Below are 15424 nucleotides of genomic sequence, written 5' to 3' on the forward strand. Positions count from 1 at the left end.
ATCATCTAGTCCAACCCCCCTGCAAGAGCAGGGTAACCTACAGTACATCACACAGGAACTTGTCCAGGCGGGCCTTGAATATCTCCAGTGTAGGAGACTCCACAACCCCCCTGGGCAACCTGTTCCAGTGCTCTGTCACTCTTACAGTAAAGAAGTTCTTCCTGATGTTAACGTGGAACTTCCTATGTTCCAGTTTACACCCATTGCCCCTTGTCCTATCACTGGATATCACTGAAAAAAGCCTAGCTCCATCATCCTGACACCTACCCTTCACATATTTGTAAACATTGATGAGGTCACCCCTCAGTCTCCTCTTTTGCAAGCTAAAGAGACCCAGCTCCCTCAGCCTCTCCTCATAAGGGAGATGTTCCACTCCCTTAATCATCTTTGTGGCTCTGCGCTGGACTCCTTCAAGCAATTCCCTGTCCTTCTTGAACAGAGGGGCCCAGAACTGGACGCAATATTCCAGATGCGGCCTCACCAAGGCTGAGTAGAGGGGGAGGAGAACCTCTCTTGACCTACTAACCACTCCCTTTCTAATGCACCCTAAGATGCCATAAAATCATAAACCTAGTATAGAAAACAGGCAAAACAAAGTGGTTTTGACTCAAGTTATCTTTTTTTCAAACACACATTACTGTTTATCTATAGCACTGTTATGGTTAGTACTATCCTGCAAATGTTCCCTCCATTTCTAGCTTCCTAGTACAATGCGTATTTTGCAGTAGTACTGTTCCAGCTGTCAATGCTTTCCCTCCTACCCCGCGATACTTCTATTTTTGCTGCAATTTCCAGATTCATACCCTGCAACAGTAGTTCATGTCACTTTGTTCTCTTGCTCAGGCTGCTATTGCTATTTATATACATTTAAGCTCTGTCCTTTTTATTTGGCATGATTGGTCGTTCATTTAATTGCGTCATCTATTTTTTGCTTTCCCTATTCACAGTCTCATCCCTTTCTTCATCTTTCTAGTGATTTATAAAAACCTTTCTTAATGCTTTTCATAGAATCATAGAATAGTTAGGGTTGGAAAGAACCTTAAGATCATCTAGTTCCAACCCCCCTGACATGGGCAGGGACACCTCACACTAAACCACCCCACCCAAGGCTCTGTTCAACCTGCCCTTGAACACCGCCAGGGACGGAGCATTCACAGCTTCCTTGGCAACCCATTTCAGTGCCTCACCACCCTTACAGTAAAGAATTTCTTCCTTATATCCAATCTAAACTTCCCCTGTTTAAGTTTTAACCCGTTACCCCTTGTCCTATCACTACAGTCCCTAATGAAGAGTCCCCCCACAGCACCCCTATAGGCCCCCTTCAGATATTGGAAGGCTGCTATGAGGTCTCCAAGCAGCCTTCTCTTCTCCAGGCTGAACAGCCCCAACTTCCTCAGCCTGTCTTCATACAGGAGGTGCTCCAGTCCCCTGATCATCCTCGTGGCCCTCCTCTGGACTTGTTCCAACAGTTCTATGTCCTTTTTATGTTGAGGACACCAGAACTGCACACAATACTCCAGGTGAGGTCTCATGAGAGCAGAGTAGAGGGGCATGATCACCTCCTTCGACCTGCTGGTCATGTTCCTTTTGATGCAGCCCAGGATACGGTTGGCTTTCTGTGCTGTGAGTGCACACTGAAGCTGGCTCATGTTCATTTTCTCATCGACCAACAACCCAAGTCCTTCTCCACAGGGCTGCTCTGAATCTCTTCTCTCCCCAACCTGTAGCTGTGCCTGGGATTGCTCTGACCCAGGTGTAGGACCTTGCACTTGGCATGGTTAAACTTCATGAGGTTGGCATCAGCCCACCTCACAAGTGTGTCAAGGTCCCTCTGGATGGCATTTCTTCCCTCCAGCATATCAACCGAACCACACAGCTTGGTGTCATCGGCAAACTTGATGAGGGTGCATTCAATCCCACTGTCCATGTCACTGACAAAGATGTTGAACAAGACCGGTCCCAACACCGATCCCTGAGGGACACCACTCGTTACTGGTCTTTCTGTTGTGTTTCACATCCCTAGCCAAGTTTAATTCTAACCGGGCCGTAGCTTTCCTAACCTGGTCCCTAGCTTCCCAAACAACATCCCTGTATTCTTCCCAGGCCGTCTGTCCTTGTTTTCACCTTCTATAAGCCTCTTTTTTTCCTTTGAATTTTTCTCAGCAGCTCCTTTTCCATCCAAGGAGGTCTCATGGCCCTCCTGCTGCACTTCCTTCTAGTTGGGATGCAACAATCCTGAGCTTGTAGCAGGTGATCCTTGAATATCAACCAACAGTCTTGGGCCCCCCTGCCCTCTAGGGCTATATCCCATGGAACCTTACTAAGCAGGTTCCTGAAGAGGCCAAAGCCTGCTCTCTTGATATCCAAGGCAGTGAGCTTGCTGCACACTCTTCTCACTGTCCTGAGGATCTCGAATTCAACCATCTCATGATAGCTGCAGCCAAGGCTGCCCTGGAAAGTCACATTTCCAACCAGCCCTTCCCTGTTGGTGAGCACGAGGTCAAACATTGCACCTCTCCTTGTAGGCTCCTCTATTACCTGCAGAAGGAAAGTGTCTTCCACACAATCGAGGAACCTCCTGGATTGCTTGTGTTGGGCCATACCGTCCCTCCAACAGATATCAGGGTGGTTGAAATCCCCCATGAGGACAAGGGCCTGTGAGCGCGAGGCTTTTCCTATCTGTTCCAACAGTTCCATGTCCTTTTTATGCTGAGGACACCAGAACTGCACACAATACTCCAAGTGAGGTCAATGAAATCTGGTAATTTAAAACAGTGAACAATGGGTAGATTTCACTCATACATGCTTGTCCCTTCCTTTCATACTGAACTTTAGAAGTCAGTTTTCTGTTCTGTACAAAGTCTTCAAGTCACGAAACAGCTCCTCCTGTCGCCATACTGCCTCTTACTATTATTCCTGTTTATTTTTTCCATATTGAGAAAGCTTGCCACTGTAAATTTGCATTTTCTTCTGGAAACTTCTATCTCTTCGACACTACTTATAATCAGGAGTCCTTCTTTATTTACTTATCTCCAGCCCATGTTGTGACATGGGTATCTGAATTCAATACCATTATTGGTTTTGCTTTTTTTCTTACCTCAAATCAAGAATACCTTTATTTTCATTACATACTCAAGTTGCTTTCAGCCTCTTAGGCAGCCCCTTTAAACCAATATAAGCTAGTGCAGCTACTTACTCTCACAACAGCCTCCAAACAGATTTTTCTATATGCTGATATGCTCTTTGGAGCTGTTCTTTTCATATCACAAGACCATCTTTCCAACATTTCTGCTAACCCATCATAAGATTTTATACAGAAGCTCCCTTCCTGCTTGTCCACTTTCTATTTAGAGAGACTGCAAAAGAAAACACGGACTGCAATCATGGAGTTATTTATGTAAAGGAGGATAAATGAAGGATGCACAGGCAATCTTAATTTGAATTCACTATCTAGACGGAAACAGAACACCAGGGTAGGAAGATCAGAAACTCAAGACTGGATAGCACCACAGTCCTTCAACTGAAGAAACAACCAGCTGCAAAAGGTAATGAGTAGCAACATAATCAGTAGTTTACGCAAGTATTTTCAAAACGGTGAAAGTCTTTGAAACCAAGATTACTTGATTTACCTGTCTCTACAGGAAAGGATGACTCAAGGATGAAATCAAAGAACACAGCTTAACACTGATCCAAACATCCGTTCCAAAAGAGAGTTCATGCCAGTAGTTGAGACATGACTGACACAGCAATGGCTTGTATTCTGTTGCTAATTCTGTCAAACTGGATTTGTGCGACCCCTTCGGTTATCCTCCACAGATTTGCTAAAGTGTCCAGCTCGTAAGACTTCTCCAAGCATATGGAGCAAAGAGCAAAAACATTAACTGGTGCCAAAAGAGTAAAATTCCTGCTGGCTCCCCAGACAGCTTACAACAACCTCTAACATTTCAATCCTGACAGCCAACACTCAATGTCTGTCATGGTTCCAGTTAAACGTATCTCTGAAGCCAACAGCATCTCACATCTTTACTAAGCAAAAACACATACTTCTCCAAACTGACACACATCTTACTTAGCCACCTGTGGAACTGGTGTGGTAACAAGTTCTCAAATGCCATCGCTGAATTCTCACTTGTGTTGATTCCTGGTGAATCATATAAAGAAGCAGAAAGCAGGGCAGAAGCAAAAAAAAAGATGCAATATGTGAAAAGGGGAAGAGGGTAGCAATTTAGGACAGAAGGAGGTTTGAAAGTCGGCAACATAAGTATTTCAGAATGCATCTTCTATAATCAGATAGTTGAGCTGCTGTGCACCACTGAGTTACATGTCATATACCACATAAATGCTTTCTAACAAATACAAAATTATTTCACTGGTCTCTCTGTCCCTGTTGAGTACCTCAGAAGGCAATAACCTATATTCCTAAAGCATATATGGCAATATTACCATCACATTCTCCAAAACCAGGGATCATTTTCCGATTCTACCAAAACCAAGTATCACACCCATGGACAGACAGATAGACAGACTTTAACCACAATCCCCCATGGTGCAACGATGCAGGTCAAAGGTATTTTCCTCCCCTGCAATGAAAACTTATCAGGCTCTTGTAGGCAATTTTTACATGCCTTTCTTAATGCCTTTAAAAAGGAGTATCACAATATCAGGTGTCTATTTCCAGTTCTAAGCCCCCTGCCAAACTCTTACATCAGCTTTGCCACTCCCTCAGAAAACTAGAGCCTAGAGAGTTAAAGTTTAACAAAGTTATATGCAAACAAAAACATTTCTACAGTGAAAAAGCAAGGCACCCTTAGTTATAACAGTCACTACCAAGTATGGATATGTACATATAGCTGAGGGCAACTAAGACAGTCAATGAATATTGTCTCAATTAATGCGCTATGCTTCATAACTGCAGTGGGCAAAGCATGCATACACTGTTACACTGGCACTGTTGATTAGCAGTAAAATATCAACACCATAATCCAATCAAGTCTGACCATGTGCCCATACTCCTGACTTATTATCACCTCAGAGCTGAAACTATGAACTTTATGAAGGTAAATTATATAAAGAAAATAAAACTGAGGAAAGATCAGTGAGTACATTCAACTGTCATATCTTTGCAATTCTTGAATATTCCACTTTCTGTAGTTTCAAGAAATTCTGCACAAAATGTGTAGTGTTTTAAATGGGTAATATCTTAAATTGGTAAAATAAATGATACACCATCTTAGTCAAATATTTTACCTATGACGAACAACCATTAATATAGACTTGAAAGTCTTAGAGACTTTTCTTTTTAGAAAGAAAGGAAGAAACACTGAGCTGAATAAACCACCAGGAGATTCAATGCAAGGCAGAGTACATTAAGAGCAGTGGAATGAGTGTCAGAAAACTGCTGGGGAAAAAGCTATTTTTTTCTAACAATAGAGCAGAAACCTACCAGTAGAGCAAAAACGTCAAAAATGGGAAAACAGCTTCAAAAATGGGAAACAGCTTTCCTTCATTTCTGTTGGAGGAAATGCTCCACAACCACACCTTCTTTTACCACTAAAACAAACTGTGATGGGTGATTAAGCTGGAATGCAGTGGCCTTTTCACCTGGGGTGGCAGGGACTTTCACTAGTACTGCTCAGTCAGGTAGTACCAGGGTATATAAGAAAGATGGAACACCAACTTCACAGACTAGAAAGCATGGGTGCCCAAAACATTTGCATGTGAATTCTGTTAGAATCCTTCTATTTCCATACACTTAACTTCCCTTCTCTTTGTTGCTGTGATATAAGAAAGGAGTAGCCTTCCAAGGCCAAGCCTTCTTAGACACTGTAAAGTCAAATCTTAATCTGGTTTGGAGATCAAAGAGGAAGAAAAACTAACTCATATATAGTTAAAAGTTAAAAATTAATCCCACAGGAGCTCCACTCTTCTATTTAATGCTGGTAAAGCAGCTGCACCCCGGGACACCTAACAATATTTCTTCTGTAACTACCAATGATACCCTTCCACACCCAAAGATATAAATGTAGCCAACAAACTCTGTTAGTACAAAAACACTGTCAGTACTAGGAAGTAGTCATAGCAAATAATTTACATTTCACTTATGAGCTATAGGCTGTCACTGCCTTGCCCATTCAAGTCCCAAAATGTTTCACAGAAAACATCTTTTCTGTTTTGAAGAAGTTTTTGCATGCAAGAGACAAATGGGAACCTTGTACCAGAACAGGAGGAGCTGTTAACAGGCTGTAACACTACTGTTGTTACAACACCACCGTGTTGATTCATAAGCAAAGCTGTTGCTAGTCCGCTAGTACAACCTACTAGCCTGAGAGAGTAAGACCACCAATAACTCTATTTTCAGTATTTTGGTTCTTCCATTCACACATATCTACTGAAAAGTGTCTCAAATCCAGAATATAAAGTTCTAAACACTGAGTAATAATCCTGTTTTTCAAACACAACTCCTCTACAGAAAAAATGTTTTAAGCAGTTTGAGTATTGCTGAAACTTACTGCATGCTACTCTCTAACCTTGTCTTTAAATACCAAAAAAGCTCTCAAAGTGAAGAGAAACAAGATTAAAAATGGTGACATTTTAAGAAAAAAGCTACTCAAGAGAATCTAAAGAAGAGATGAAAGTTCCAACAAATTAAAAAATCCTTTGTTTCCTAATGAATTGGGTCACTCAAGAAAGCCCCTGCAGAGCGTACCCTACAACTCAGGAGAAATAATCTGGCCCAAACTCCCAAGCAATGCACATACTCGATTATCATAATCCTGTGTGAATTCTTCCTAATCAAAGTTCTTCTGGTAACTTTTAATCAAGGCCCAGAGGAGGAAAAAAAAGATAATTGTCTGGATGTGCCCAATTAAAGCTTCAGCAGGACACACAACAACACAGCTTCACAAAATACTCTGTCCAAAAAAAATAATACCAGGATTTGAAGAATTGTTTTTCAGTTTTATCTATTTTTGGCTGAATATCAGGTTTTCAATCTGTACTGAGAATGCAGAAGCAGATTAGTCTCCTCCTCCTCCTCATTCCTAATAAAACATGTTAACATCTGGCAACCCAGTTCTAATGTTACTTTCCCAGACCAATCCATACTTCAAGTTCTGAATGACAGGCATTTTGTACATTTTGCTCTTTATAAAAGAACTAAAAGGCAATGCACTAATCTTTTAACTAGCTACTTACAAATAAGTTTCTACCACTAATCTTTTGTTCTCCTGAGCATTTAAAAAGTTCATTAGATTAGGCATTGGAGAGGAAGGATTGTTGATTTCTCGGTTCACTAACAGAATACTACCTCCACATGCTTCAAAATATTCTATGATATTTGACTGGAAGCAACACAGTCCTCTTCTAAACAGAGTAATAAACTTAACAAACTCACTAAGAGGCAAGATCAACTTGAATTCAGAACTACAGTATAATTACAGATAAATCAAGAACTACACACACACACAAAACACTTTCAGAAAAGCTTTTTGCCAGATAATCAAATTTTTTTAGCACGAATTTGTCATTTTAAAGAAAATTTAAGTGAAATCCACTAATAAAAAAGAAAAAAAAAAGACTGACAGCTAGTCATCTGCTTTATAAATGGAGTCTTCAAATGTATCAACACCAAGCATAAACCTCATACAGTATTAAGAAAACAAACACAAATTATTTTATCTTTAAAGGACAAGAGTCTAGCATTATTTTAACTGCTTCAGCTAAAGAAATTAATTTAAGACAATAGCAAGGGCTGGCACAATGAGGGCAACCACATATTTACCTGGGAATTTCTCATCCTTTTAGAAGTCATTCGAAAGGTAACCAAGATAAAATGCTACATTCTGACAAAAAAGCCTTTAGGAAAGAAAAGGGGCAAAATGTTGGAAGGTGTAAACTACAGTAAGATTTAAATCATCATCAAATCTGTATCCCTAAATATGACACTGAGAGAATTCCTAACTTAGGAAAACTCAAGCCATTCAGCTTCCTCGTTCCTTCTCACTAGTGGCCACCAATTTCTAATCAAAAAGAAATACATAAATCTATGTGAACAAGTAACACCGAATTCTATTAAGCATTTTATTCCAGCAGACTTTTAGAGACAATATTTGCTATACTCTAGTAAACATGACATACATACAGGATTGTCTTCCTGGGGCTGATCAAAGTAGTATTGCTAATTAAGCTGAATACAAAAAGATGAACAACTTTGTATTTGTAATCACCCAAGGAGAAACAATTATTTTTTAATACTGTGTATGAAAGGATGAATAGCTAGTAGCATCAATCAGAGCATTAATTATATAAAAAGAAGCTGTTTCACAATTCCTGCTCTACCACCATTAACTTCTGTCCTTTAACACATTAATACTGCTCCCAGGAAGGCAAATTATGGGGTTCTCTCCCTTCTTTGCCTGCCACTCTGGACTGATACCTGTTTTTCATTCCAGTGATTAAGGTGGGCTCAGAAGAAAAACAAAAACAAAGTATTGCAAAGGCTGGCAGACTCCAGAATACCTTCCAAAAGCCCTCAACTATCAAAAGCAGGCAGAAGACACATTATCTGACCATCATTCTAACACAAAAAATTGTTTACTGGCTCTTTTTACTTAACCTACCTATTTTATTTTCTTTCCTTTTTCTTTTCTTTTTTGGGTTTTTTTTTTTAATAAATGAAGCTATGCAAGATTCAATGAATGGGTAATATTAGCTGTTCTTCCCTTCAAAAGACAAAAACTCTTCAAAACAATGCAAGATGCACAAAACTTCTGGCTCCAAGTACTGAGGCAAGAGACCTTTGCTGTCCTCTTCCCCTCTACCCCAGTGGAAACTTCAGACTGCAAGCTGCTGGAAAGCTTGTCTCTTGGTTGTAAAACAAGGCTACATAAGAAACATGGTGATAATACCGAACATATTTGTATTTGTTGACCACAGCTATAACTACGGCTAAGTTCAATAGAAGTTGCCATTCTCTCTTTCATTTTAATAGGGGTAATTTAACCACACAATCTGTGAGAGTATTCACCAGGTAAATTATACCTGTATAACTTATAGTGAAGATCCTTTAGTCTGAAAGCCTTAGCTCAGTAGAATTGGAGCACACAATTAAAGAAAGTGCTTGATCACCAAGTTTCACACATTGTTTGAGCTAAGCTGCTTTAGCTTATTAATTACAAACTCACAGAACTTTCCAAGGGAGCAGCTTAACAGGACAACATTCCCGGGCTTTTGCAAATCTATCATTTTGTCTTCTCGCCTTCTCAGAGCTCAAATAGCTAGGCCTAAATAGCTAGGCCTAAGAGCAAATACAAGTACATCACTAAACTCTGAGTAAACAATCAGATGGAATAACTATTCTTTACAATAAATAGCCACACTTTTATTTTCTTGATTTAAACCATAGATGTATTCATAAGGCACCAACAGTCAATGTGACAGCTTGAAAGCATTCATGGTTTTCTATATTTTAGCTATATAGTCGGTCTATTTGGAAGAAAGTTTGGTGATAACACTCAGGGATACTGGTTTCAGTAAATTTGCCTAGCACTTCTTTCTTTTTCAGAAGTGAATTCTTCCATTCCAGCTCAAAAAAAATTGTGCAGCTGCTGCACAGCAAAGTGTTTCCCAAAATTCTATTTATGCAAGCAGATTTAAAAAAAAAAAAAAAAAAAAAGGCTAGAGAGACTTCATAGGGCCTAAAGCCATACCTTTTACTTCTCTTTACTGACTTAAAGACTTTTCAATTTTAAATTTCACCTGACATTCCACTGATTTAAAGTTTATTAAAAAAAAAAAAAAAACACCAAAAAAATCCCAAGATTGAACTAACTCATCTTGGTTAAATACTCATACATTTTGCATTTATCTTCTTTTACTCTAGCTTGGCTATATGCCAAAGCTAATATACAACATATCAGTATAGACTGATAATTGAAGGTTACATAAAGGACTAACAAATTCTTAGTGAACAAAAGAAATGTGTTTTACTCTCCACCCATTCTGGTCTCAATTATAGTACTTGCATTTTCAGTTTAAAAAATTACTGACATTTTTATCTTCAACACTATTTTACCAATGGCACCACTACATACTTCAAGATGTTACTAATTACCAATAACTTCATTGTGTTCATATCCCAGAATTTATTATATAGTTACAGTAACCATTCATTTCTCAAATATTTTGTTTGAACAACACAAATAGCATACCATACTTTGACATTTCACAGTACACAACATGCATCATCACTGAAGTTTCAGTTGACTGAAAGCTTTCCTTGCTTAAGGCTGGGTTTGTCTGGTTTTTTTGGAAGATACATTAAAAATAGTTTAGAACTTTTTCCTGGACAAAGCTGCCAAATTACATAAAGAAAAAACTTATTCTCAAATTATTAAATAAAAAAGCTGACAATATTGAAGATAAAGCAATAAATAATTGTTCTGAGAACAGCTGGAAACACAGAACTTCCACAAAGACTAGAAGGGCACATAAAAATAGACCCATGAGCAGATAAAGAATAGACCCAAGTAAGTTTACCCAAAAGCGTATCTAATTTTTCTTGATATGTCAGTGGCCTGAACGCATTTTCCCCATCCCCTATCCCACTGGGTGAAACTTGTGGGAACCTTTTCCATTGCTGCTGACTTGTGTTTTGTGATAAAAGGTCCTGGTGATCTTGAACTGTAACATGAATTCTGCATTGTCACCTAGCACAATTATTTTATTAAATGCCTGTTTAGACATTTATTAAAAAAAAAAAAAAAAAACCAACTATTGCTGGAACAAGACTTCTCAAGTAGCGCTTGATTTTGATGTGTGCATATATTTTGACGGCAGCCCACCCACAGGCAGTTTTCAAGGGCAAAGAAAAATAAAATCCTGATTACACAAACGGATGGTGAAAGCTGACATTCTACACTCTTGACTAAAGCTGGTTGTGTCATTAACTACAGTAGCTCTATTTAGTCAGATTTAAATATCTACATGTACAACTCTCATGTGCCTAATTTTAAAGAAAAGACATGAGGTTATTCTGAGTAATAAAACACAAATCGAAACCTGTTCCCATGGATGTATTTGTGAAAGCTGTTTAAAGATGTCAAATCATAATTCACAGTTTAAAGTTATCTGGTATTAAAACTGAAAGGCGGGGAAACGTAAAACATTGGTAATTAAGATGTCAGCATTACAGATAAGGTCAATCTTCCAAGTTTAAGATGCAAATAGCTGACATTCTGTGGGTTGAGGGAAAGGCCTTAATTATCTAACACTGTACAGCAATGATGTATTTTCTGTGCATTTTCAACTGAACTTCCTTGGTGCTACTTTCTACCCACACTTCTATTCTTAATGCAGGCTGTTTCTCCAGCTGTTCTGAGAGCAACTGTTTATTGCTTATTATTTCCCCAGCATTTCCTGCATTTCCATGTTATCTGTTCACACTACTAAAGATGTTATACCAAATTCTCTAAAGCGAATCCATTCTATTCACTTGTTGTACACTACTTAAAACTTTTCAGAATATTTCTGGGGTTTGGGGTTTTGCTTCTGTTTTCAGGTTTTTTTTTGTGTTTTGGGGTTGGGTTTTTTTTTGGGGGGGGAGGTCTTTTTTTTTTTTTTTTGTGGGTTTGTTTTTTGTTTGTTTTGGTAGTTTTTTTCCACGAAAAAGTTGCACAACCTTGTGTTTTTCTGGGAAAAACCTTGAAATAAATGCTTCTCCTTCAAGGTTTGTTTGGGGGTTTTAATTTTTTTCCTTGAAAAACAAACATCATTTAAAGCTATGCAAACCAGGTTTAAACCAATCCAGCAGTAGCAAATTAGCCACCACTTTGGACAACACTGTCGTCAGAAAACAAAACACAAGAGCGCATAACCATTGGCTTCTACTATTCTGGAAGAAAAGCATTACAGAAAACTACGATTAAGGAATGTCCACACAGACAAAGATCACAAGAAATTTAAGTGATACACATAAAGGCTCAAAGTCACAAATTTTACAAATCGCTATGCATCCATCAACTGAACCAAAGGAACTCTTCAGGCTGATGTTCAGTGTCACTGGCAAAAAGAGGTGATTTGTTACAGTTTCAAAACCTTCCTTGCAGGCTAACTTAGAACATGCTGAACAGGTAACCCTAGCTTTAAGTTCATCCGAGAAATTTTGGTGGATCTGTGAAAATAAGATGTAACTAACCCAGGACATCATACATGGCTGTATACAATTACAGCAGTTTAAGAAGTAACTAAAACTTTTTTAATGTATCAATATATAATTCTTATCAGAAACAGAAATAACATGGCCATAAACTGCAGTGATAAACTACTGGTATAGTTAGAGACTGCAATGGATAGCACAAACATTTCAGTTAAACACTGGGTATTTAAAAACACTCTACATAATCAGGAAAAGGACATCTTTTTCTGTCAGGCAACTTACATATTAAATGTTAGTACTGATAATAATAAATTATATGCTCCTGAACTGAAAAACACTTAAAATGGTACACAACAGTTTCTTTGTAAATGCTTTTCATGCTGAAGATTTAATTGTTAATTAACAGAAGAATTCAGAGCCTTGAAACCTTGCTCACTTGCAAATGTGTCTGCTATTGAGAAGCTGACTAATTTTACAGTTCAATACTAAATTTTTCATTTACACTTCCTGTCTATTAAAAACATAATAATAATAAAAAAAAAAAACAACCAAACAACAAACATCCAACAATTCCTTTTCCAATTTGCTAAACGACATTACTAAATCAGTAGTTTCCTAACCTCAGGAAAAAGTCACAAGAACATTCTACAGCTAGCAATATACAGACAAAAAACCCTCTAAGTTTCCTTGAATGTCTCATCAAAAGACACCATAACACCGGTAATAAAAAAAAAAAAAAAAAAAAAAAGTGTTATCTTACAGCTGGCATTTCTAAACTGAAAGCAATTACAACAGCAGACCTACCATGGCAGTATTTTCAGGAAGTGAGTACTACCCTCTTTCTTTTAGGCAACATTTGACATTCATGTATCCCAAACAACCTCATTTAATTTGTAATCAACATTTCCCCTTTACAGAGGGAGCAACAGGAACAAGGGTGAAGCAAGCTGCAGAAGGTCATTTACTAGGCCAGAGACAGCAAGACAGCACAGGTTTACAAAGTTCCATAGAGTGCCTGCTTCAAGTTTCACAACTACTATTCCCCTGTACTTCTCACAGTTTTGTAAAATATACTACTTGATAAATCATTCCCTCTATTTTCAAGTTATGCTTGTTAAAGCCTAAACATTAGAAGAGCATTACAAAAATGCATTTGCCAGATAGAGCTGACAAAAGAAAGGCAGATCAGACTATCTGTCTAAGCTACAGCTAAATGAAGAACATTCTGTACAGTAGGTTCAAGTACTTGATTCTGTTTCATTTCAATAACTCAGGAAGACACACCATGAGGTTTTTTATGCTTCTAAACTTCATGAGTAGAATTTTCACCCCATGAAGTTCAATACTCTGACACCTTAACTCTTTTTTAGCTACGCTAAATCCAAGCTATCAGGACAAACTAATTTCATTCATTTTGTACACTCTTTCTGGGCTGTTCCATTACTAGTGACAAAAAATGTTTTCTACTGAACCAAAACAAAAGCAAGAAAGAGAAAAGAAGCAGCAGTTTGACAGAAGAAGCAGGAGTGCTAGATCATCCAGACCTAGAAACAAAATGGAAAACTGTAAGAAATCGAGGAAAAGCAGTGCAGTTACAGGTGAAATCAGGAAAGACAGGGCCACTTGCCATAAAACCCAGCTATCTTTTCTCTTGCCCAGTCATAATAAATCACCACCCACTCAGAGCAGCACAGAGAGAAAGTGATCCATTCTTGCACAGCAATTTCTGCAGCTACTATTGAAGAACTCCTTCAGAGAAGGTATGAATAAATAATTCAGCTGGAAATACCTGTCAAGCAGCAGGATGTTTCATGCTACTGTACCTACAGCAACCCTACCCAGCCAAGTAAAAACAGGTATTATTTGTCCACAGGTCTGACACCACGCCACAATCTCGTTTTACGGAGCAAAGGAGGAAGGAACCCACAGGCAACATGGACACGCGCTTTGGAACGAGACATTCCCGTCCCCAGCCCCGCTGTGCCCGAGGATTACAGCTCCGTAACCCCAGAAACGCCTGTGAAGATGGAGCTGTTGGTCACATATCCTTCGACACCGTCCTCACGGTGGCACCGGGCGGGTGTCCCTGACCTCCCCCTCTCCCCGCTACGCTGCGGCCAGAGAGGGGGGCCGAGCCGCCACCTCCCAGGGCGGTCAGAGCAGCCGAGCCCCCCGCAAACCCTGCCTAGGGGGACAGGGATCCCTTCACCTTCCCCTCGCCTCCCCAGGGAGCGGTGACATCGCTGCCAGAGCTCTCCCCGAGGTACTTCGAACCCCGCCGCCCTCCCGACTCCTCTCCCGCCAGCCATCCTGCCCCGCCCGCCCTCACTTGCGGCTCCCTCCTCACCCCCACACTCCGCGGCCCGGCCTCGCCCCTCACAACCTGCCCCAGGGGTCTCACCTCCATCCCAGCGCCGGACTGGCCCTTCCCTACCTCGCCCTGCCCTGCCCTCCCCGGTCCCGCCGAGCGGCCTCCGGCCCCCCTGTGCCCGTTGCCGCTTCAGGGCTGCAGCGCAACCGACCCCCCTCAGCCGTTGCCCCTGCAGTTGCTCCGCCCGCACCGGTCTCCGGAGCGCACCACCACACGCACGCCCGGAGGAACCGCTCCTCCCGGCTCCGGGCTCCCATCGCAGCCGCCGGGTCCCCGCACCCCGGCGCTGCCCCGGCTGCACCGCAGCCCCGGCTCCACCGCAGGGTCCTCACCTGCATGGACGCCATGATGGATCCTCCCCTCTGCGCCGCCGGACCGGGCCCACTGAGACGCAGCGCCGCGCGACCGTCCCCTCCCCGGTCACGTGCCCGAGCCGCCGGCCCGAGAGGCCGCGCATGCGCAGGGACCGGGACAGGGCTGTGGGGACAGCGGGGCGCGGGCGGGCGGTGTCTTTGGGCTGCCGCCGCGCTGGGCCCGTGGGGGTTCCTGCTGCCCTTGGGCTGCTCTCTGCGCTGGAGCGGGCGTTGACACCGGCCGCCAGCGCCGCCGGCGGGAGGGAGCGGGTTGACCCCCCCCCCCCGCCAGCCCGATCTATGTCGTTGTGAAGGTTTTTAGCGGTGCAGTTCAGAGTGCTTAGAGAACGTTGGTGATGGCGGCTGTGGCCGCGTATGGGTTTCTCTGGGCTGTGGGAGAAGGCCAGCCTGCGGTTCGTGGTGATGGACAGTTCTGGTGAGGGGAGACGTGTCCCTGTGGTAGTCTGCCACAGGTCATCAGATGGACTGATTTTTCTACACTGGTGGTCCGGAGACCAAATTAGCATGGGTGTATTTCAGAGAGAG

At 41.2% G+C, this 15424-nt stretch overlaps 1 protein-coding gene across 3 annotated transcripts in view; it reads right to left on the reverse strand.

The window, feature by feature from the left end:
- Positions 1-15166, reverse strand: part of UBE2W (ubiquitin conjugating enzyme E2 W) — a 36278-nt gene extending 21112 nt beyond the window's left edge. For all 3 annotated transcript variants that reach the window (XM_065668445.1, XM_065668444.1, XM_065668442.1), the window contains exon 1: positions 14858-15166. In XM_065668445.1, coding sequence (XP_065524517.1) covers positions 14858-14872 — 15 coding nt within the window. In that variant the 5' untranslated portion in view covers positions 14873-15166. The remainder of the gene's footprint in view (positions 1-14857) is intronic.
- Positions 15167-15424: the final 258 nt, after the last annotated feature.

The sequence above is a fragment of the Lathamus discolor genome, chromosome 2 (assembly GCF_037157495.1).
Source record: "Lathamus discolor isolate bLatDis1 chromosome 2, bLatDis1.hap1, whole genome shotgun sequence".
Classification (NCBI taxonomy): domain Eukaryota; kingdom Metazoa; phylum Chordata; class Aves; order Psittaciformes; family Psittacidae; genus Lathamus; species Lathamus discolor.